At 39.6% G+C, this 25636-nt stretch overlaps 1 protein-coding gene across 2 annotated transcripts in view; it reads right to left on the bottom strand.

Annotated features, from left to right (window-relative positions):
* Nucleotides 1-811: 811 nt before the first annotated feature.
* Nucleotides 812-25636, bottom strand: part of PITPNC1 (phosphatidylinositol transfer protein cytoplasmic 1) — a 363762-nt gene continuing 338937 nt past the window's right edge. The window contains exons 9-10 of one of the 2 annotated variants that reach the window (XM_036756453.1): nucleotides 13318-13436; nucleotides 1076-1157 (exon numbers count right to left, since the gene is read on the bottom strand). In XM_036756453.1, coding sequence (XP_036612348.1) covers nucleotides 1152-1157; nucleotides 13318-13436 — 125 coding nt within the window. In that variant the 3' untranslated portion in view covers nucleotides 1076-1151. Of the gene's footprint in view, nucleotides 1158-13317; nucleotides 13437-25636 lie in introns of both variants that reach the window. The other variant, XM_036756452.1, reaches the window with a different exon arrangement.

Below are 25636 nucleotides of genomic sequence, written 5' to 3'. Positions count from 1 at the left end.
GAAAGGGCTGGTTTCACCTAAGCCTTCTAATTCCTAAATCATGCCCAGCAGTCAGTTAACGATTCCCTCATTCAAGCAACAGCTAGAGTTTGAGGCCGTAAGAGAGCAGAATGGAAAGTTATTAAAAGGTAGAAACAAGTAGAATCTTTTTCCATTACAAATTCTGTGTAAGATATAAATAGGATTAATGGCCATAAAGTCAATTATCGATAATTGCACTTGGAGCCTTGGTATGTTAATACTATTTTTTTTTTTAAAGTTTAAAGAGTTAATTAGGCCCCAAATCCTGAGTCAGATTAAACAAAATATGAATCTGGACAATCACTATGGGTGTTCAAGTATTGGTGATAATCAGTTCAAAGTTTAATAATTAAGTATGTCAAGCCTGAGACTATTCAATATATATATTTTTAGAAATTCAGGTTTAATGGGAAGAAGATGGACTATTGTCCTTTTCACTGAGTATTCATTTGTTTACCCTTGGAGTCCTTATCAACTTAATCACATATTGACATCAGAGTCTATTTCCTGGCTTACAATCATTAAAACAGAAGATTCCTTTTGTCTTTTGCAATTTATCATCAGACTATTTCCTGACATGTACTATGAATGCTGTATGGTGTACTTTGGAATTCAGATTATATATGGAATTACATAATCACATGCATGCTCATTGAGAGATCTGAAGGAACAAGTCTGAGTAACAAAGCAGTTTTTCTCTATCAGAAGAATCCTAAAAAAAAAAACCAACCCAAAAAACCCCCATACCAACAAAACCCCACCAATGAAGAAAAAAACTGAAGAAAAAAAACCACCCAAAAAACCATGAAATTTTATTCATTGTTACTCTTGGGACTGACATGGCTTGTCTGAAGAATGTACACCAGGTAAATCCAGTGTAGATTTTTTCTCTGGGTCTGGAAGAGTGAGAGTTTCTGGGGCAGATTTTTTTCGAGGTCGATCTTTGGGAACTGCTAAGAATTCTGGAGGGTCTGTGGAGAGAGGTGTAGACGGAGCACTAGAAGGAGCAGTGCGGATTGCGGAAGGCAGCAGGGAAATGCTGGAGATAGAAATTGAAGGTGGGAAAACTCCAATTTTCTTGTTGGTGGCTTCCTGAGTTGCTCTTTCAAACTCTCGGACTTCATCCATTGTCATGTCTTCAATAAAAAAAAAAGGCAAACAATTAGTTGGTTATAAGATGGACTTCTATTCATTGTACCCATTTCAAAGGTAAATCTGTTACCTCTATTTTAATGGGATCTGTCCAGATTCGAAATCAAGAGAGACAGAGCCTCCCCTAAGTATCAGCTGCTTGGGTTTTCTGCACAGCCAGATATCTCAGAATCAGAGTAGTCTTTCTGAATACTTACTCAGAATTTCCCAGGACACTTCTCAATGTATTTTCCAAACATGAAAAATAAGATTCTATCAGGAAAGCAGAGAAACAATATATGTTTGTGTTTGCATATGGTTTTGTGTGTGTATGTGTGTGGGGTGTGGTATGTTGGGTATGGGTGTGTTATGTATGTTTGAGAAGATCTAGTCATCTCTTCTTAAATGGGAAGTCAAGGGTTTGATGGATGGAGCAACTAACTATGCTGATTGGAATATTTTTGTCCAGTTAGATCAATTATTCACTTAAAAAAATTATCACGTCACAGTTTATAATGTGTCCTTTTTGCACAAAGATGGCGTGCAAAGATCTGGTGGCTAGTTACTGGTCATGTGGAAGAAAATCTGTGCTTTGCCAACACTCTTAGCAGCTATGTGTTAACTGATCCACCTTGCAGTGAAAAGAACTTGCTATCTCTAAAACTGGAACACTTCTCAGTATGCTCAAATGGAAAAAAAAATGGGGAAAAACCAACACCAGGAAAGGATCATTGGATGGGTATTGAGCTTTTTTGAAAAAAATTAACCCAAACTCCACAAAATCATGATTTGGAATTCAAGAAATAAATACAGCCTTGTGAGGGAAGGAAGTATTCCCCATATCTGAGTTTTCTAGATAAATAATTTACCCCTTTAAGCAGCAAAACTTTTTTTAAGTCCTAATTTTTAATAGAAATATTTCTAAATGCCCTCCCTTCTTTTGGAGTAAGTGGGACATAACAATCTTTTCTTTATGACTTGCCATCATCACTCATGAACATTTATTTATTAGGGTATAGGCAACAAGGCAGTGATGCCTGGTTTTAGGGGTGGGGTATGTAATGTTTTTTATCTTTACAGTAAATGTCCCCAGACTTCTCTGGCTTTTGAGTTGGGCCTCTTCTTTTATTACTCTTATCCTTTCTCATTCTCAAGCATCATTTCTTGGGACTGTTACTATATGTCTCTCTAACTGCAGATCTTTTCCTTCCTTCCAGTTATGCTGCCTCTAATATCCTATGGACAAAGATAACCTTCCACATTTAGCAACAACCACCACCACCATCATTTGCAAATTACGTGGCTAGGAAAACAATGCTATGCACTGAGGTCAGTCCAGCTTACAGAAACCCTGTTGAAAAGGAAACCAAGGGCCTAAGGGGTTTTCCCGTGAAGGATGGGATTTGTGTCATTGGCAGCCCAGAGACTGCTTTCTAACTTCCTGGTTTCTGACTTTGTTCTGTATAGTTAAGGTTGACTAGGCAGGAGTATGCTGAAGCCAGCATGAACCTATGAACTAACTGTTAAATTTTCAGGGGGAGCACTTACACCTCCGAAATTGGCAAATGTTACAAAACAGGGCTTGATTTATTGTTTTATTGATTGTGTGGACTTAAAATGAAGGAGAAAATGTTAATAATGTAGATTAAATGTAAAGGTGTATTGTGTGCCACTGGAGAGCCAGTTGTTAAACATCCAGTTGTTAAACATTTACCAGCACATCCCTGCTGATAAGTGACCTCTGCACAAGTGAAGTATCAGATTATAAATGAAGTGGAATAATAATAAGGCTGTTTTGGAAATACTGCTTAATTTTATATGTAAATTGTCACAATCCTAATTAGCTCTTCATCCCATCAGTGAAGCAAAAGTGCAGTGGGCTGCTGATTGGGTATCTGCACTGTCTGGCACAAAAATGGTGAGTCCCCAGGAGAGGTTAGTCTAAGGAATGGTGAACCAACCCAGGCTGGAAACAGAGTAGGTCAGAGCTCCTATATTGGTCAGTAATGGAATTGGACTCAGGAGTGGCTACTGTACTTCTAGCCTAGGCAAAATACGAAGACCCAGTCTTAAAACAACAAAACCCCTAAAACTCAGAATGTGTCAAGTGAGAAAAACTTACAATTTGTTGTTTCTTCAGTTTTTGTTTAATCAAAAAAAAGAAAAGCTCAATAGGCCAAGAAATATAATTAAGGTTAAAAAAAAAAGTAGGGGCCAATTCCCCCCAAAGTGATAAAAGAATCTCCAGAAATTCAGTTTCAATCACAATTAAAGTTAGTGAGGTTAGCTGGCTAGAGACTTCCAAGTCTATCAGTTCTGTACACATATCTCATTCTTTTTAAAAAATAGATGAAAAAAACCTAAAATGTTATTGACATCTTTTATTTTTAATGTTGTTCAGCCGTTTTCAGTCTTGTCTGACTCTTTGTGACCCCATTTGGGGTTTTCTTGGCAAAAATACTGGAGTGGTTTGCCATTTCCTTTTCCAGTTCATTTTATAGATGAGAAAAATGAGGCAAACTTAAGTGACTTGCCCGGGGTCACACAGCTAGTAAGTGTCTGAGGTCACATTTGAACTCAGAAGATGAGTTTTCTGACTCCAGGACTGGCACTCTATGCACTATGGCGCCATCTAGCTGCCCTTTTGCTTTTACACTGGCTCAATTTTCTCATCTATCCCTCGTTTCTCAAACTCTCTCTCTCTCTCTCTCTCTCTCTCTCTCTCTCACTCAGCAAATTGGCGTTTGGTGGAACCAAGTATTTCCCAACCACTGAAACCTTGTCCCGACTGGCTAGCCCAGCTCACAATTCCTATGAGTTATCCTTGATGGAGCCTCTCTTGGCTCACACTCCTAACTCATAATACTGAGTTTGCAGTCCACTGAGACTCCCACATTTTTTTCAGACAAACTGCTCTCCAACCATAATTGCAATGCTGTAGCCCTGCTCCAAATGTGAAGGTATTACATCAATTCAATAGATCAGAGTCACAGAATCTGAGAGGTAGAAGGGATCTCCATCCTTAACATAAAATTCTCTAAAGTCAAATGTTAAATTTTTAGTGTGCATGTTTATACCTTGGAAATTGGTAAATGCTACAAATTAGGGCTTGATTTATTGTTTTGCTGATTAAGAAAATGACAGAGAAGATATTAATGATGCAGATTAGACTTAAAAGTGTGTTGTGTATACAATTTTTTTTTTGAAGAGCTGTTTATTAAACATTTAGAGCACACTCTTTGAACGACCCACCTCCTGGGACAAATCATTCCACTTTTGGACATTTTGAATTGTTAGCAAGTTTTTCCTGATATTTAGCTTTAGTTTTGACACTTCCATTCATCACTCCGGGTTCTATACTCTTGGTGGCCTCTACATGACAGCTTTGCAAATACTTGAACGCAGCTACCGTGTCTCTTTTGAGTCTTTTCTAGGTTAAACATGCCCAAATCCTTCAGCCCATCTTCATATGACATGAATTCAAGGACCTTCTTCATCCTGGTTGCCCTAATCTAGTTACTTTTCAATTTAGCAATGTCTTTAGACTCTTAGCACATTGGATAAAGTCTAATATCAGTAGCATAAAGAGGGACTATCTCTCTCTCATTCTAGGAAGCTTTTTGATGTAGCCCAAGAGGACACTAAATCTTTTAGCTGCTATCTCACGTTGCTGATGCATATTGAGTTTGCGGTCCACTACAACTCCCAGATATTTTTCAGGCAAACTGCTGTCCAACCACGCCCCAATCTTGTATTTGTGAGGCTGATTTTTTGTATGGAAGACTTTACATTTATCCCTACTGAATTTCAGCTTGTAATAAAAATAATTAATATGAATAGCTAGCATTTACGTAATGTTTTAATGTTTCGAAAGTCCTTTAAAATATTTCACCCTATCGTCAGAAGAAGCCCAGAAGACTGAGGTTATTATCATCATCCTCATTTTACACACGAGTTAACTAAGGCAGAGGGAGGTTAAGTGACTTGTTCAGGGTGACAAAGTATCTGAGGCAGATCTCAGATCTTCCTGATTCCAAGTAGAGGGCTCTATCCAGTGTGCCACCTGGTTAGTTTAAATATCTTACTAGATGTAGTCCAATGCTTAAGCAGTTACGATTGTGTGCATCAGAGGGGGGCAGGGAGGCTGACTCTATTGTTTTCTGTGTTAACTATGCTTTCCAGCTTTGTGTCATCTTCTGAATTTGATGAGTATACCATCTATGCCTTTATCTATGCCTTTAAGTCACTGATCAAAATATTTAATAGCACAGGGTCAAGTATAGATCCTTGAGATACTCCACTAGAGACTTCCTGCCATGATGACACTGAATCATTTACAAAAACTTTTCGATTTCAACCTTCCAGCCAGTTCTGATTATATTATTGTCTAGTTGTCATCTTTTGATCTTCTCCAAAGGAATTAGTATGAGAGACTTTGGTAAAATCTAGGTAAACTCTATCTACTATATTCCCCTCATCTACTAGTTCAGTAATGCTGTTAAAAAAGGAAACGAATTTATTCTGGAATGACCTGTTCTTGATGAAACCTTGTTGGCTCTTGATAATCATGGCTTTCTTTTCTAGATGCTTGCTAGCCATCTTTTTAATGATCCTTCTAGAAATTCTCAAGAAATCAGTCTTTCTCACTGGCCTAGAGAATGCCAACATTTTTGAAGGAAATTTTTAAAAAACATATTGGAACATAATTTTCCCTTTTCTAGATCTTATAGTAGCTCTCCCATTTTCTATGACTTTTAAAATTTCAGTGATGGTGGCTCAGAGATCACATCTGTCAGTTCCTTCAGTACCTAAGGATGTGGTTCCCCTGGACCAGGTGGTGCTTTCTTAATATCTATTCAATTTTATTAGTGATCATTTCTCTGTTAATTGTCCTGTCATATCCTGTGCAAAGGTCATTTTCCTTAGCAAAGGATACACAAGCAAAGTAAGGACTGGGTAGCCCTGTGGTCATTTATAGTAATCTGGTCACCTCTAACACTCATCTTCTCCCTACCCTGAACAAACGACTTTTATCTCTTTTTCAATCTTCCTTTTCCCTTAATATGGCTAAAAGATCCCACCCTTTTTGTTGTCTTTATCTTCCTTGGCTGGCTCATTCTGAACTTAAGGACTCCTAATACTATTTTTTTCAGAATGTGCCATACTCATAAATTTAGACTGTTAGCTGGCCTTGCTGCCATGTTGAAAAAAAATCTGAGTCAGTCAGTTTCCAGTCCATCCATATTGGTCTCTTCAGACAAATCTCATTTCCCTCATTGGAATTATTTCCTTTTGTATATTCAGAATTTAATTTTTAAGCCTTCCCCATCCTTCTTGGGCTGATATTCCCTGCAACATTTTATTCTACTTGAATACAGTGAAGGGCCACAGCATTACAATGCCCAAATCACTGTGCTAGGAGCCGGGGATATAAAGTCAAAAAAACAAAAAATAAGTCTCAGTCCTCAAGAAGCTTACTTTCTCTTGAGGTACAAGACATTTTGGGGTGGAGAGAGAGCACTACCATTTAGTGGGAATCAGGAATGGCTCTCTTGTAGGAAGTGGAATCTGAGCTGATCCTGGAAGGAAGGTAGCTTCTAATACACTAAGGTAGGAAATAGAATACTGAGTCGGGAACAGCAAATGGGCCAGTTTGGTTGAAGTAGAGAGTTCATGAAGAGAAGTAATTCATAATAAGTCTGGAAATATAGACTGGTGCCAGACTGTGACGGGCTTTCAAAGCCAAACAGAGTTTATATCATTATCCTAAAAGCAAGAAGTTATTGAGGAGAGGCCTAAGATCAGGCCTACATCCTGCACTTAAGGAAAATCACTTTGGCAATGGTATAGAAGACAAATCAAAGTGGGAAAGAGACTGGAGGCAAAGAGGTCAATTAGAAGGCCACTGCAATAGTCCGAGCGAGTAGAGGAGGGCTGGAAAGAAGGTGCTGATTGAATGAATAGTGAGAAGGGGAAGAAAGGGATAGTTGCACAATATTTGTGGAGGTAAAAATGGCAAGATTTGGCAACTGACTGGATATATCAAGCAAGGGGGAATGAGGAGTCCAGGACAACACAAGATTGTGAACCTGGGAGACTGGATGGTGGTGCCCTCAACAGAAATTGCCAAATGTGGCAGAAAGGTAGGTTTTGGGGGAAAGATAAGGAGTTCTTTTTTTGCATAGGTTGAGTTTGAGATGTCTCTGAGACATCTAATTTGAAGAATCCAATAGACAGCTGATAATCTTATGAGAGGACCCAAATATGTTATTTGGGTATCAAGGAAATAGAGTTAGAGTCTCATCTATCATGTACCTCATTTTTTTCACTAACTAATAGGGAAGGGAATACAGAGATCAAAGGATAGTATTTGAGGAGGCAGTGGAAAAACAATGGGGGATATAGGTTTAAATCCTATTTCTTACACTTCATACCTGTGTGACTGAAAAAAGTCATATAACTTCCCTGGGCCTCACCTGTTTCTTCCCTTGGTGATTTCTGAGGTATAAATGTTCACATTCAAAAAAAAAAGGAAGAGGTTGTTCTAGAAGGCAACTTAGGTCCCTTCTTCCTCTTAGATCTATGATTCTGTGATTCTACCCTACGGTAACTGGATATGTTTCTCTAATAAAAATGACTTCCTAAAGAAGTGGCTTGAATATGTCACTCCACTGCATTTGTCCAGCAGGGGGCAGAATCTATCAAAAGTACTCAAGGTTTGATTTTTACATGCCACAGCAAAAAATTTGCAGTCTGTTAGAAGTAATACTCACTTTGAATACATTGAAACTTCTTAAAATGTGTGGGAGCAATTATGTCACCTCCTTCTTGTCACTTCATGGATATTATTAAGGCATAATTTTCATCTAATTCTGAAATGGTTTTGAATTGGTGACTTAAAATATATTTCCCACCTATACTTGATATAAGGAACAGCCTGTGCTTTGAAACATTTCCTGATTATGTTAGGATCATGGATAAGACAGGCTATGGAAGAAAATGAACAATCCTCAATTTTATGAAATTACAGGGAACATAAGAAGATTAGTTAAGCATTCAAAATTCAACCACTCTGCTGTAGGTAGGAACTGAGTCTTTCTCATTTGGTCCAATAAAGGTCTCATGGGCACAATACTTAACTAAATTAATGCCGTTCTTTTATGGAGCATGGCTCCTAGCCTTCTGGTCAATAACCCAGGGTAAAATGAACCCACTCTGTTGTTCTGCATGGTCTGAGGACCAATCTGAAGGGCAGAAAGGCATCTTCTTCTATGAGAAGATTCTCCCCTTCAGGTGGTGGCCCCAACAAACGCCCACACCTGCAACTTCTATCTTCCAAGGGAGGGGAGGGGCCACAATCTGATCCATGTTGTCCTGTGGTCAAATTTTGTTCTACTACAATCTATCCCTTGATTTTCTGTCCCTACCATCTGGGTGGTTAAGGTCACTGCTGCAAATGGTGGTAGGTATACAGGAAGTAAATACACTTAATACAATTCAATGTACAAATATTGGCTGACACAGAAGTGACCTGTGAGAAATGGGCCACATGGTTGTTCTGATAGATCTATGCCCTTTATCTGTAGCCGAAACAAGGAAATTGGCCGGTATTTGGGGTCCTTGCTTAAGGCCACCCACTCAATGTTTCCAGGCTCACAATATCTACTCAAGATCCTAAAGACCTTTTACCCAAATCACTTTCTGGTTCCCACAAAGTTTCCCTCTGAAATGGACCTAGACTAAGGGGTAAAACAACAGGGGGCTATCCTTTCCCACTCTCTCCCCACAAGCATTCTTTTTTGCTTAGGGTAACTAGTAAGATTATGATCACCCTGGGAGTATCCATATTTCTACTTGGTATTTAACAACCCTTATAAGGTCATTCTAGAATGAGACTAGATCTGCTTAAACCAAGGAGAAGGAGTGAAGCTAAGCCTAAGATTCAGTGGAACCTTAGTGGTACTCCTAGGAAAGACTACCCCTGGGTAGGGTGCTTAGGTCCATTAAGTACTAACGCCACGATAGCAGGCCAACATTTAAGAATAGGTGGGTTAGGGATGTGCTAGAGCAGGATTGTTCAATTTTCAGTGTGAGCATTTACACCTCAGAAATCAGCAAACTACAAACCAGGGCTTGATTTATTGCTTTGTTGATTGTCTAACTTAAGAAAGTGATGGAGAGAACATTAATAATGCAGATCAAAATTAAAAGTGTTCTCAGAGTACATTTTCCTTTTTTTGAGGAACTGGTTGCTGAACATTTATCAGCCTTCCCCTAGGCTATGAGGTATCATATTGATTGGGGATTTCTCTTCTATTCCCTCATCCCTGGGCACTTGTCACGATTCGAATAGCTAGTACCTAACTTTTACCCTAGCTGTTAACCAAAGGAAAATTCACAAGAATAGACAGATTAACAACAGACCTCTTATTTCACTCTCAAATTTAGAAAATAAAATTAATACAGTCCCAAAAAGAGGATTTGACAGTATTCCAATAAATAAAGGAGGTGGTTTGTTCCTCCAAACCCTTTTATCTCAGGACCTAAGTAACGGGGGAGGTAGGAGAGGACTGTTCTCTCCCACCTACTTTATCATCCCCCTAGGGTAGAGCCTCCTCTTCCCTACATGGGGCATGGTGTGGCTAAACCCAAACTAGGCATATTTGGTTTTTGCCATTGTATACCTCTCCTTGCAGCTTTTTAGCACAGCGGTGCCATTGGGGGAGAGGGTATTCAGAGCCTCTTCTATTGCCTAGGGTTTTTTCCTTTTCTTTTCTTTTCTCTTTAATTGGGGCAAGCCCCTGGATTTCTTTCTCCAATTCCATTTGCCACCACTACTCCAACATGTTATCCAGCATTTAACCTTCTGCCTCTTGGGTTTGGGAGCAAAGCAATGTCTAAGTCATGAGGTGGCCACTGGTGGGCAGATTTCTTTCTAGGAGGTCTGGGCTCAGTCTGACTCTGCTGAGAAAGATGGTCAGGGCTGTGGGACAGAGTGGGGCTTTGTTGTTATTATTATTAATGTCGTTGTTATTATTTTTTTAAGATCCAACACATCAGGAAGGAAATTCCTACCCAGCAGTCAGAATGATGGCCTAATACAGTTTTCAGAAAAATCTCCTCCCTCTATTGGTTGGGGATAGGACATAATTTTGACCTAATTCAGAATGGTTTGGAGTCGATGATTTAAAATGTATTTCCCATATGCTTTTTCTCTTGATAAAGGTAACAGCCAGTGCTTTGAATACTTCCTGATTACACTGGATCATAGATGAGGGAGACCATGGAAAAAAACACCATCCCTGACTTTATGAAATTCCAAGGAATACAATGAAAAAAGTAGTAAGCATTCAGAACTTAACCACTCTAATGTGGGTAGGACTCTGGTTGGGATCCTTTCCATTTGAATGTGAAGCAAGTGGTCCATTGTTTATATGTCTAGACCTGTGAATTCCTCCTTTGATTAACTTAGCATGGCTTGTGCCTCTGTCCCACAGGCAAAGGTGCCAGGAGAGCAACTTATGCCCCAGCCAGCGCTGGAATCTATTTCTTAAGCAGTCCGGGTCCTTGGCTGTGTCTTACAACTGCTTGTGGTTAATCTGGCACTAGTGACTGAGTGGGATTCTTTTCATTTCTCCTATGCCATGTGTATGGGGGTGGGGGTGAGGTTTGCTCTGACCTGAGGCTGCAGGCTGACTGCGCTTCATTTGCCCTCTATCCCACTCTGCATCTATCTCCTTATGAAGACAGATTGTTTGCCTCCTCAGTTTTTGTATGACCATGAGGACTATCGGGTGGTATTCTTCCTTACAGTGTCCTGTCCCTCTATTCCTTGAAGGGCTAGGTCCTTAGGTTTAAAGGGGCATGCTTGCTGGTTTTATCCACCTGCTTTTTCCCCCCCAGGGGAACCATGATTCTTGGGCGACTGGATACCAGGGACTTGTTTTGGGCCATCTTGGCATGAAGGGAATCAGTTCTTTTTGATTACTGCTCCTCTCAAATCATGAGCCACTGAGCCAGGGCCATTTTGTTGTGGGCATGTGAGTTCTTTCTCATGTGGCATAATAACCACTCAATCATAGTACCTAGTACCATAGTATTTTTTTAAATCGAGGCTTTCTCTCCCCTCCTTTCCAAGGCCTGCTCAGTAGTTGAGGGCTGTATAATCCTTCACATAAGGTTTGAGAAGCTCTCTAAGAGGCAGGCAGGACACTCTTGATATGTTCCCAAGACAGGCCCCTCTGCTCCCTACGTCTGCTCCCAAGAGGACCCAGGCTGAATCCGAGATCATCTACCTGTGGGCATTTTCCCACTGGATTGTGCCAGCTAGAAGCTACACTGTGTTTGCCCATGGCCTAATTTTGGCCTACGCACACTCCATGTGGTCTTTCATTTATAAGCATCTCCTGAGATGAGATGAGCAGCTATGTGTCTTACTTTCTTTTAAAACACTACAATATAAAACTGTTCTTTTTGTTCTGGTCCTCCAAGACCTATAGCAAGCACAGTGAGCACCTGAGAAATTTTTGTTGACTTGGATTGGAAGCAGCCTTCCAAACAACACTTTATCTTACCATAGTGCTTCTGCTTTATGGTGACACAGAGGTAAAATAAAAAACAAAACAAAATAAAACAAGATCCTTCCATAATGCTACACTGAGAGAAAAACTAGTTAAGCTTCTGTTCAATGGTCTCCTGAATCATCAATCAATGCATGAAAAAGGGGGACAGATAATCAGGTCTAATCCAACTTTAGGTTCTCTCACATACATTTAAGGGTAATGCATGAGTCCAATGGAGAACAAGGCACCTCCCCAGGAAAACACACACACACACACATACACACACACACACACACACACAGAACATAAGCAGGCTATCCAGTAACAACAAAAGGCCAGAGTGCCAACAAAGAAGGTCTTTGTAGATCCAAAGGGCTCACTGAGGACTAAAGCCAACTCTTAATTATCTCAAAACGCATTGCTTATTTTGTAGATTGTAAGTGGTAGTCTAGAGGTTGGGGGGTAGGGAGTGGGAGTTGGGCTACTAAATCCAATAATGGCTAGGCCATGATACCTGGCAAGTGGGCACACCTGTGAGTCTATCTACCTGTATGCCTTAGCAAAGGATCTTTGAGAGGATTTCAGAGACATATAAATAATGCTGAAATTGTCCTTTAAAAAAAGATCTGTCCCTCTTCTCCCCACTTGAGCATAACATACATTTACAAGCTATACATTTTAGGGGCTGAAACAACAGTGGATTTTTTTGGTCTGCACCTGTGATTTCATCAAGGTAATGTGTAAAAATTGCCCCCACCAAGACAAATCAGCAACTTGTCTGTAAGTTATAATATTGGAGTATGGTCTGGGAGCAAGGAGAGTTTATGTAATCTGTCCATGGTCACATGGCCAGTATATATTACAGATAGGACAACTCACTTCTTCTTGACTCCAAAGCTGCCTCTCAACAAAATATTAAATTAGCCAAGTCTTTACTACTCATTTGTAAATTACTAAATTTGTGAATCTTTTTTTTTTTTTGTTACCTAAGGTTATATTTACTTCACTACCTAACCTATATCCAGATCACTTCCCCATCTCTTCTTGGCCAGTGTGGACATGTGAAAGGCTGATTAATCCCAAGATTAGTCTAAGGCAACAGAACTAGCAAAGTCAAACAGGCACAAAAGTTTCATGGTATATTCAAATAAACCTGAGTGATCTCTGAGTCATTTGATGTTTTTGATCATCTGTGCCATTGGCCTTTAGGTAATCAAGAGTTCATTGCATTATAAAAACGAATCACCTAGAGTAAGATTTTGGACCAGTGAAATGTTGGTTTTCCCCCTTCTTCTATCTCAGTGTAGGATTTTCCACTAATGCTGCAGGATATGTTTTCACCTTCCATGGTCAATACAACTTTATGATCAATGCAACAATCCAAATGTTAAGTATCCTTAAGGCAATCAAAAGGCTAGTAATGTCCCTAAACTGTCATTGCCCAATTGAGAGGTGGTTTGAATTCTTTACCAAAAGCAGTGAGGTTTCAGTGTATTCTGTATGTGCAAAGTTAGGAAAGAAGTACTTTTGTAATTCTTCAGTGGACATATAATAGGCATATTTGGTGAAGGGATGGGTGATATGTTGAAAAAAGTCTACATACACTTGTTTTGTCAAGGCTGTTTATGTCATCCACAGTAGATGAGTGCTGATTGCAAACTTTAATGTTGGTTTGTTCATGCATGTTTTTCTCGTATTCCCGAACATCATCCATTGTCATATCTGAAAGAAGGTCAAGATGGTGGCAACTTCCATTATTAAATGCAAACTTTCAGAGGGAGTGTTTTAAGGGAAAGGCGGTAGTGTTGCAGAAGCCAAAGAGGATTTCATAAAGCAGGGAATCCACTAACTTTATAAAACATGAGTCATAAAGTTAGTTGAACCAGCCGGGTTATGGGGGATATGGGGGTGGGGTGGGGTGGAGTGCAGTGCAAGGTTAAGTCAAAGGAAGTGTGAGAAGAGTGGAAATTGTTTCAAGGTATCTCTGTGAAGTGAGCTAGATGGAAAGTGTTGACATGTGGGTAGCACCAGTGGCAAAGATCTTCTAAAATGGTTTTTTTTAGAAGATCCCTTCAAGAAGAAAGGGTCAGAAATACTTCTGGTTGGTTGAGTTATCTTTTTTTTTTAACTTACCTTCCAGAGCCCTTTTGAAAGAAACTTTAATATCATTCTCTTTAATGCAATGCACTTAACAACAAGAAGACATTTTCACTGCTAGAGAAGACATGCTTTAGAAGACAGGGAAATTATCTTTGTTCACAAATGTCAGGAGCCTTAGTACAGTTCTAACTAATTACAGATTTTTTTTTTTGATGCAAGTTCTCTGAAAGAATGCATGGTATCAGATCATGCAGGCCTATGTCAGATAGAACCGGCTGATAATAAACTTCCCGGCCTCGTCTGTTTGAAGATAGTTGGTATTATCTCTGCGGTGACATAATTATGATTTTGGGGTTACTGTTAACCAGCTGATTTCAGGGCATTTGATTTCTAACCTAAATAATGAAAGACTGAACATGGTACTCCTCTCTGACCTGTGAGATGCATAAAGGTATCCTATGTCCCTCTTGGGATTCTTTTCTGTAATTTACCACTATGGATACTTCCTACTTGCTCATTTGGCTTAACTCAATTCCATAGCTTCAGCTTTTCATGTGCCCTTTTGTAAGGATGTTGTATCTAACAGACAGTTTTGATTGCAACAAAAGACAAGACAGTCATCTACTACCCAGATCCCTAAGTAGCCTGGTAAAAATTTAGAGTGGGCATTCACAGCTAGAATTTTTCCTTAAATATTTTCTGCATCATGTGGCTTTGTATCTTTTTTTAACATGCCATGTGTCATGTGAGATTTGCTTCACTCACCAGGGGCAGACTTGCCAGAAGCTTATGATATGATTCAACGTGATACCCAGCCAAAATAAAGTGTGGCTACATGTGTCTCCAGGCACATTTGATTCAGTTTTTTAAGTGAATTTTTTTAATGATTTAGTCATTATTTTATTTAGCCTGCCCCCCACCCCCCATCATTATCTTCAATCAGAGAAGTTATTTATCCACAAGCAATGTAAGTACCAGGGTGTTAAAAAGCGGTCTGGCCAAGCAAAGAGCATGCTCTTTTGTTAGAAAGTTAAAGTAAAAGCAAACGAGTAAGTATTACTTGATGATAAGTTCATGTACATCTCATTAATCAATTAAAAACACATTCCATCAATGTTAGCACTTTATAGTCTTGGTTTCTTTTTATCTTATTAATATTACTTACATATAAGTATAGCTTAAGAAATACTAAGAAGTCATTTTCAAGTTAAAAACCTATCATATTAAAAATGATTTTCCCCCATGCATCATAAGTTCTCAAGGCATTTCATCTTATTCAACTAAGTTCTTACCCAGTTTATTTGGAAAATGAAAGCAAAAAACTTTAAATTGCTTTCTTTTTCTAAACAGCAGTAGAAACCAGTTAGGAGAGTTTTTTTTTTTTAAAATACCTTTAATAACATTAAGGTCAAGGCTGAACTTTGAGAGGGTACCTGTCTTTGTTCCTGTTGATATAGGATGGGCATAAAGAGGGAGAAGTCACCCAGAGCCTCTTCGGTGTGGGACATCCTAGAAATGCAATTCTTTGTCTATATGAGTGAGCAGAAAGGAATCCAAATTTTGGGAAGACCTCATTTTAGAAGGGGAAAAAAGATCATCCAGAAAAGAGCCAATAATTCCATCTGAATGTACTTTGGGCTGCTCTCCAAAAGATGATGTATGTTTAATCCCCCTGGTGGTGGACAGGCTGGGTCAAATTCCACTCAAAAACACCCTGATATAACACAAATGCTCTTACAAATGAGTCTGACTATTTTCATATTCTTCAGCTTACGCAAAGAACACAGAACACAATAAATCAAGGGCAAGCTTATCTATCCAGGCTACTTTATGCTCCGTTTAATACACTTGGTCCTAAAAAGCCACAAGTAAATCAGAAACTTGCAGATAGAATCATACATATTTTGCCACTGACTTACATTATGTTTTCAGGGATGGCTTTTGCTGATGACTGATTTTCACTTGACAGTAGTTTCTAGTAACCTTTAAGCTTTTAGGTTTCCCAGCCTCTTTATAAACACATACAGAGGTTTGCTGAAGCCAGCCAGCTTCAACTCATGAGCTGACTATTAAAATTTTTCAGTGTGAGCAGTTATACCTTGAAAATCAGCAAATGCTACAAATCAAGGCTTGATTTATTATTCTGTTGACTACCTAGACTTAAGAAAGTGATGAAGAAAGTGTTATTAACGCAGATTAAACGTAAAAGTGTACTGTATGCATTTTTTTTCTGGAGGGCTGGCTGTTAAAACACTTATCAGCACAACACTACTTCTGGGTATCCAGAAAGCCCCTGTTTGATGGAACCCCTAAGAAAAATTACTTTGCAAAGTAACTCTCAACTAATCACCCCTGAATTTATGTATTTTGGAGTTTTCCAAAAGAATGACATGTATATTTTAATTTCCTGAATTTGAAGGTTCCATCTAGTTCTAACATGCTCAGATTCAATTCTATCTACCTAAGACAGGGGTTATTAACCTGGGATCTTAAAATTGCTTCTAAAAGATATTTTGATAACTGTATTTCAATATAATTGGTTTCTGTTGTAAGATTATACATTTTACTTTATGCATTTAAAGACATTATTCTGAGGGTCCAAAGGCTTCATTAGACTTTCAAAGGGGTCCAGGACACAAAAAAGGCTAAGAATTCCTTATCTAAATTAAGAGCATTTTTAAAAAAGGGATACATTCCAATGATGCAATTAAACACCCTCCCTCCAACAATTTAGCAATGGCAGGAATAACACAATTAAGCAAAGGGATGCATTCCTATGGTTTCTCCTACTAGACTGTAAACTCCTTGAGGACAGGGATCGTATCTTATCTAAACAGTGTATTTGTCCAAATGCCTGGCACAGTACCCTGCATACAGTAGTCGCTTATTAAGTGTTGACTGGAGGTAGATTACCTCCCTAATTCACTTTGGCAGGGTACCCCTTTCTTTGCGCCCCTCTAGGTGAAATATACTACAGTGACCTAGGCCCTGTTTGTTCATGCTTATTCAATGAATGCTCTTACCCTTCTCTGAAAAATGCCCAGTTCAGTGAGGGAGAGAATGCACGTAACCATATCGCTGACAATGTTTATTCAACTCACAGGTGACTGGATCATTCTACTCTTGTAGAGCCTTTAGCAAGGCTTGGTCCCTGACTTGCCTTTAAGAAGCTGATACCTAAAAGAGCTGCCACTGAGGTGCTGAGGAAATGAAAATTTCACCCCAAACTCCTTCACAAGTAGGCTGACTTTTGTGAAAAGGAGCTTGGTTCTCAAAATATTTTTTCATCCAGATACTACTCAATTTTCTCTGCAGTATTTTCAGTGTGGCTATTATCAAGTGAAAATGGAAGACTGGAACAAGCCACAGGACATCCACGAGCCAAAGGATTAGGTTTGATACTATTTCACCTCTCAGAAAATGGCTGCCATCTTCCATCAATCAAGTGGTGCCACAGAAAACTGGAATCAGGAAGTCTGAGTTTAAATCTGTCTGCAGACACTTACTACGTGTGGGCCCTGGGTAAGTCACTTAATCTCTACTGGCCTGAGGTTAATAATAGCACCTACCTCTCTGGGTCCTTGTAAGGAAGAAATGAGACAGTATTTGTAAAGCAACTTTCTAAACCTTTAAGCGCTATATTTTAACGTTAGCCGTTATTATCACTATTCTTTGGTGTTAAGAGAAAAATAAGAGAATGAAGAGATAACATTAATATAATATTTACTTTTTAGTATTGAGATAACAATACCAAGTATCAATATTATAATTGATTATATAACAATATTTACATAATTACTCTATTATTAAAAGGTATTAATAATAATAATAGTAATAATGGGTAGCATTTATATAGCACTTTTAGGCTTGCAAAGTACTTTACAAATATTATCTCGTTTTGGGGCAGCTAGGTGGCACAGGGGAATATAATGGGAATATAATAATATAATGAATGCTGGGCCTGGAGTCAGGAAGACTCATCTTCCTGAATTCAAATCTGGTCTCAGACAACTTACTAGTTGTGTGACCCTGGGCAAGTCAGTCACTTAACTCTATTTGCCTCAGTCTTCTCATCTGTAAAATGAGCTAGAGAAAGAAATGGAAAACCACTCCAGTATTTTTGCCAAGAAAACCACAAATGGGATGATGATGAGTTGGACACAGTTAAAAAATAACTAAACTGAATGTTTCCCCAGTTTACAGATGAAGAAATCAGCAAATCAGTGACTGAAATAGTCAATCTACAAGTATCTATTAGGCGCTTACTGTGTGCTAGGTACATGAAATAGGACTGGAACCCAAATTTTTTACTCTTTCCATCAGCCTCCTTTCACTAGACTGCAGTCATTGCAGTAGAGAGAACAGGGCACCTCATGGGGGTTGAAGCCAGTGAAGACGCCTTGGGAAATTGAAGACCTGGAGAACCAGGACTATGGAAAAGAGCTAAATCAACTGGCATTTAACTACACTGCCACTGCTGCCAGAATATTTAGTGAGCCCTAGATCGTTATCTGAAAGGGGGCTTGCTGGTATATCTTGGAATGAACCGACCAATATGTGGTATCCCCACCTGACTTCAAGAGATCTGCCTTCAAATCTGGTCTCAGACACTTTAGTGTCACAGTTACTTGTGTGACACTGGTCAAGTCACATGACCTGTTTCCCCATGCCTCAATTTCCTCATTGGTAAAAAGGGATCATAATAGTATCTAATCTTCCAGGGTTGCTCAGAGGAAAAAACAAGATAGTGTAAAAACACTTTGCAAAACTTAAAGCGCTATATAAATGCTTGCTATTCTTCTTTGAATATGAGTTCTAAGAGGACTTGCACTGGTTTTCATCTTGTCTTTATATTCCCCTGTGACTAGCACAGACTCTGGTGCTTAATAAATGTTTGTTGGGCTGGATTGTGTTGGGTTAAATTAAGAGTATGTTGTATAAAGAAACTGGTTGAGGCTATTAGGAAAGATGAAACTGAGATATTGGGTCAACCAATTAATAAGATCCTTTATTGGATCCAGAAAGGTCCTTGAAGGTCTTCTAGCCTACCTGTTTACTTTACAAATGAAGAAACCAAGGCCCAGAGGGATGAAGTTACTTGCCTAAGGTACTAGAAAGGTAGTAATTGGCAGAGCTGGGATTGGCACTGTACCATATTACCTCCCTAATGAGTAAGCAAGTATGTATAAACTATGAAATTCCAGGCACTGTGCCAAGCGCTGGGGATACAAATACAATGAATGAACAATCCCAACTCATAAGGAGCTTAAATCCTAATGGGGGGCATCAAGTACATAAATAATTATCAGGATACATACAGGGAGGAGAAATACAAATAAAGGTAGTGAATTACAAAGTAGTTTGGTGAGGAGGCCCCTAGCAGTTAAGGGGATTGGGAAAAGCCTCCTACAGGTGTGTGTGTGTGTGTGTGTGCGCGCGCGCGCGTGCGCCCGTGCACAACCTTGAAGAAAAAGAAGGATTCTATGAGAAAAAGGTGAGGTGGGAAGTGCTCTCCAAGTCTAAGGGATGAGGAGTTAAGAGGTAGAAGATGAATCTTAGGTATAAGAAACAGAGACGTCAGTTTGATTGGATCACCAAGTGTGAGAGGAGGAGTAATGTATAATGAGTCTGGAAAGAGAGGTCAGGGACACCTTGTGAGAAACTTTAAAAAGTAAATGAAGGAGTTTAACTTTTATCTTGGAGGCACAGGGAGACTCCTGCAGTTTACCAAGGAGGGGAATGACGCAGTCAGATCTATACTTAAGGAAAACCATTTTGGAAGCTATGTACAGGATGGTCTGGAGATGCAAGACATGGGTCAGGGAGACCAGTGAGGAAGCCTTTGCAATAATCTATAAGAGAGGTGATGAGGGCCTGAATGAAGGCGATAGCTGTGTAAGTAGAGGGAAGAGGTCTATTTGAGAGATGTGGAAGTAGAAATGGCAAGCTATGGCACCTGAATAACTATGTGGGGGTGAGGGAGAGTGAGGAGTCAGTGATGCTGACGTTACAAACCTGGAAGACTAGAAAAATGGTGTCTTCAACAAAACCAGGAAGTTTGGAAGAAAGGTAGATTGGGGGGGAAGGTAACGAGTTCAGGTTTGGGCATGTTGAGCTTGACCTGTTTCTGGGGCTTAGAGTTTGAAATGTCCAACAGGTAATTGGTGATGTCAGTTTAGAGTTCAGAGGAGAGACAGGCAATAGATATATAGATTTATGAGTCATCAGCATAGAGGTGAAGATTCCTGGGTTTTCTCTCCCTGAGTCATCACAGTGGGCGAGAGCATTCACCAGTCAGTTGGGGCTTTTGGCTCACGCTGGTCCTGAGCCCATACATGGTATGGACCAGAGCTGGGGAAATGAGATTACAGATTTAGATCTGGAAGGGTCCTTTGAAGGTCTTCTAGCCCACGTGTTCACTTTACAAATGAGGAAACTGAGGCCCAGAGGAATGAAGTTACTTGCCTAAGGCACTAGAAAGGTAGTCATTGGCAGCCCTGGGACTGAAACTTTCCATATTACATCCCTAAAGAGTAATCAATGGTAAAAGCTATGGTCAGAGACAGTAGAGTTTCTCATCTGAATTCTACCAGCCTAGCTTACTCCTGATCCCTGATTCTCAGAGGGAATATGTAAAAAAAGACATTGCCTGGGAGTGACTCAGACAAGGGCAGGAGCTGGGTCTCACTGAACTTTTTTTTAGGTGTGGGGAGAGAAGGGAGGCACTCAGGGTTAAGTGACTTGTCCAGGGTCACACAGCTAGTAAGTGTCTAAGGCCAGATTTGAACATAGGCCCTCCTGACTCCAGGGCCAATATTCTATCAACTGTGCCACTTAGCTGCTCTGTAGCATTGAGCCTAAAGGACCAAAGCCATATTTCAGAGGACTTCTATCCCTTCTCTCAACCTACCCAAGCTATTCTAGTGCCTGCTCTTAGTACAGTTAATAAATCACTTTTGTAATTAAGTGTCCCTGTCTATATCCTGACACTATAGAGTATCCCCCCTCTTTTTGGAGGGGAGGGATCAAATGATCAAATGATCTTTTGGAGGTACCAATCAGTCATTTGATAGCAAATCTGGAAATCTTTTCAACCAATCAATAAAGCAACCAAGTATTAAATGTTTGTTTGTTTGTTTTTTACCATGCGCTAGTGTTGTGGAATACAGTGACAAAAGTGAAACAATTCCTCTTTCAACGAACTTACATTCTAATGAGACAGGCACGTACATATGTAGGCATATATATGTGTGTGTGTGTGTGTGTGTGTGTGTGTGTGTGTGTGTATGTACGTATATATATATATATACAGACATATATATGTGTGTGTGTATGTATATATATGTATACATACATACATACATATATATACACATATATATATACATATATATATATGTAAGACTCACAAAACAAATACAAGGTAACCTTGGGGGGAGGGGAGGAAGGCACTCAATACTGCATGGGGAGGGGAACAGAGAAACCAGGAAAGGTCTCCCACAGCAGGTGGTGTTTGAACTGAGTCTTGAAGGAAACCAGGGAAGGCAGGAGGGACAGTCTTCCAGGTACAGGGCGACAGCAAGTGCAGTGTGGTATATGAAAAATACTAGGAAGGCTAGTAGGGTGTATTGTAGAGTATACATGGAAGAGGGGTTAAGTGTAAAAACAGTGCAAAAGTAGGAAGGGGCCAGGGTGCTAAGAACTTTGAAAGGGAAGAGGTTACACTTCATAGTGAACATCAGTAAAATCTGTTCAAGGAGACAGTTATAGGATACCCAATGTTTTGGTTAAGAAAAGATACACAAGTAATACAACTAGGGAGGGTAAATCTCGCCACAATATCCTACTGATACTGCCTTTTTTTAGCCTATTAAATAAGAGCAGGAAGTAGGGGTGTAGAGGAGTGGAAGCCCTTTACAATTATCCAAACTAGAAAAGAAAACTTCTTCATGGCTGAAACTGATTCCTTGGCTTCCTTGAAGTCTCAGCCAAAAGCCCACCTTCTGCAAGAAGCTTTCCCTGGTCTCTCTTAACGTGTTTAGTGCCTTCTCTTGGCTATTCTATATCTCTGTATACATCTTGCTAGTACATAGTTATTTACATGTTGTTTTCCCCATTAGACTGTGAGCTCCTTGAGAGCAGGGAGTGTTTATGCCTTTATTTGCAGTTAAAAAAAAATTCCCCCCTTATTTTTATTTTCAGCACTTAACACCGTAAGCCCTCAGATGCTTGTTAACTTGATTTAGTTGCACATGGGGCTTTTCTTATCGTCCAATACTGGGTGGGGAACCTGCGGCCTTGAGGCCGCGTGTGGCCCAATAGGTCCTCAGTTGAAGCTCTTTGACCGAATCCAAACTTCATAGAACAAATCCCTTTCAGAAAAGGATTTGTTCTGTAAAACTTGGACTCGGTGAAAAGGCCATACCCAAGGACCTAGAAGGCCACGTGGGGCCTCAAGGTGGCAGAAGCCCCACCCCTGGTCTAATAGATCCATTTAATGCCACCAAGTCAGGAAGATTTTGGTCCAAATCCCATTTCTAATTCTTCGTAGCTATAGATTCCTTTCAATTCGGTCATTTTTCAGTTGTGTCTGACTCTTCATGACCGCATTTGAGGTTTTCTTGGCAAAGACACTAGAGTGTCTTTTTTTCTTTTTTAGCTCATTTTACAGATGAGGAAACTAAGGCAAAACCAGGTTAAGTGGCTCACCCAGAGTCACACAGCCATTAGGTATCTGAAGCCAGATTTGAACTGATGAAGATGAGTCTTTCTGACTAGAAGTCTGATGCTTTACCCAATGCGCCACTTACGTACCCCGTATAGATTTCTAGAGAAGTCACTTAACTTCTCTGAGACTCAATTACCCAGGAATTAGCTACTGATTCACAGATGAGTTGTGAGCTGCCCAAATCCCAATCTTTTATGTACTGATGAAAATGAAAATTAAAAACTCACCAGGGGGGTGTACAGGCAAGCAATAAAAAAGACTTTGGGTAATTATAAGTGAATTACTGGGCTGGTGGAGACCCGGCCTCAATAAAAATGTCCCAAGTCATTAATGTCCTTTCCCAAATGGTCTGAGGATGGACATTCTCAGCAGTTTGGGATGAAAAGAATACAGCTGATTGGAACAGGATGTCTCTGATTTAGGTTGTGAAAAAGGTTACCTAAAGCGCTCTGGGCACTTCGACTGGCTGTCTCCTATGCCTGAAATGCTCTCCCTCCTCATCTCTTCCTGGTTTTCCTGGCTTCCTTCAAGTAAGAGCTAAAGATGTTAATTTTAAAAGGACAAGGTCATCCACTACATCCTGGGCCACTGCCAGTCACCCTGACTCTTGTCTTGCCACTGGACTCCAATGACCCTGGAGGACAGAGTAAGGCTCGTGACTTTGCACAGCTCTGCCTCACTTAAATCCAACTCGTGTGCAAGTCAAGACATCACCCTTGAGAACAAAGGACAAACAACAACAATCACCTTCCCTCAGCTTGGGCTCCCAAGGATTCTACGTCATAATGATGGTGGCTCTCAGGTCCCTCTCAGAGGTATATGTTTAGATGTTGTCAGAAGTGAAGAAGAGATATAGGGGACTGGAACGTACACTGAAATCCCCATCCATCATCTTGTAGGCTATTCACTGATGCTAAAACCTAGCAAGGAGTTTCTGGTCAGACCCCCTCAGGCTGGGAGCAACTTTCTTCTAGTCAACACATTCTTCTCCCCAGCAAGACGATGTCCATATCATCCTGAGGGTCATAGGCTAACAGGTGTAGGGCTGAAGGGACCTCAGATGTCAACTAGTTCAATCATCCTTTTGTATAGATGAATAACCACATCCAAGAGAAGAGAGGGGATCTATTTCAGGTCACACAAGTGGTAGATGAATAATCACATCCAAGAGAGGGGAGGGGGTCTATTTGAGGTCACACAGGTAGTAGATGAATAATCATATCCAAGAGAGGGGAGGGGGTCTATTTGAGGTCACACGGGTAGTAGGAGGCAGGGCCACGACTTGAACCAAGGTTGCCTGACTCCAAAATCCAGCATTCTTTCCACTTCAACTTTAAGGTATTTTATTCTTAAAAGCCTCCAAAGATGGATTCCTTAGATTGTGCTTAGCTTCTCTAATCATATTTTACTTACTCCTATCATAGCCCAAATCCCATGAAGCTATCTATTCTGCAGTCCACTGCTCTTGCTCAATTTTAATTTTCCTTTTTGTGATTACAATATTGACAAAAATCAATAAGCACCAACATTTCCCCATGCAAAGAAGAGAAAAAGAAGTCTCCCAAAGAAATATGATGCTCATTGTTAAAAGTCTGTTTTAAATTTAACACGTTAATCCCACCATCACTCTGCTTACCTCTATCTCCTTTTCAGCTTCCTTTTGCTCTCATAAGTGACTTGCCCAGGGTCAGCTAGCAAGAATCTGAGGCCACATTTGAACTCAGGTCCTCCTGACTCCAGGGCTGGTGCTTTATTTGATGCACCAACTAGCTGCCCCTGTAATATGTTTTTGTGGTTAATTGATGGTCCTTTCTTCTTTTTTTGGTTATCACTACTACTACCCTCTTATCCTTCCATAATTTCCCTTGGCCCAAAGCCCTTCCTTGTTACAAATATAGTAAAGTAGAATAAATCCATATGTTGGTTGCATCTGAAAATATACATTTCATTCTTTATCTTTAGTCTAGCTCCTTTGCCAAGAGGAGGGAAGCATTATTCATTGTCAGTCTTCCGAAGTAGTAATTAGTCACTGCAATGATTGCAGTTCTAAAGTCTTTCACAATTATTTTCCTTTACAATATGGTTGTCGTTCTAGAATTTGTTCTATTGGTTCTCTTTTAAGTGGCAGAAGGACACTTTAGTGACCTTTTGGGTACAGTTCCAAGTTGCTTTCCAGAATGGTCAGATCAATTCCAGAGCTCCACCAATAGTTGGTTGGTTGTTGTCCTTTGTTCATGATATTACTATGTTGGGGTCAAGGTACAGTGTGCCTAACTGTGGCTGATCAAACCAATACGAACTCAGAAGGCTCTACCACAGGTTGGGCACAAATAATCCATTTGAACGTTTGGAGTAGAGATGTCTCCAAATTTGCACATCTCACATTCTACCAATAATGCGTTAATTTGATTGATCTCCCACAATCCCTCCAACAGCTGTCTTTTTTTGGGGGGTCATCATTTCCAACTGACAGTTGTGAGGTAAAGACTTAGAGTAGTTTTAATTTGAAGTTATCTTATTATTAATGACTTAGAGAACCTTAATGTGGTTGTTGATCCCCTGTCTTCCTTTTTTTGAGCACTGCCTGTTTATATCTTTTGGCTATAGTTCTCACAAATTTGTATGAAATTCTTATATGGATATCAGACCTTTCTCAGAGAAACTCACTGGAAACATTTTTTCCTAGTTAACCCCCTTCTAATTCTAACTGTGTTAGTTTTGTTTCTGTAAAACCTTTTCAGTTTTATGTAATCAAAACTGAATGTCTGATAAAGCTTTGCTAAGCACTTACTATGTGCCAGATATTTTATACATTCTGTAACAATTTAGACTGGAATTCTTTTTTTTCTCTTTCTGATAGATTTTGTTAGTAATATAGATAAAGGTTGATGATTTTTGTGGTTTTATTTTATAACCTGCTAATTTGCTGAAGTGTTAATTTTTAGTTGAATCTTTAGGATTCTCTCAGTAAATATCTATGAAAAGTGAGAGTTGTTTCTTCTTTGTCTATGCTTATTCCTTCAATTTCTTTTTCTTTTCTTATTTCTATAGCTAGTATTTCTAGAACTAGATAAAAAAAATTAGTGATGATAAA

Source organism: Trichosurus vulpecula, chromosome 4 (genome assembly GCF_011100635.1).
Source record: "Trichosurus vulpecula isolate mTriVul1 chromosome 4, mTriVul1.pri, whole genome shotgun sequence".
Classification (NCBI taxonomy): Eukaryota; Metazoa; Chordata; class Mammalia; order Diprotodontia; family Phalangeridae; genus Trichosurus; species Trichosurus vulpecula.
This window is presented reverse-complemented; position numbering and strand designations above follow the sequence as displayed.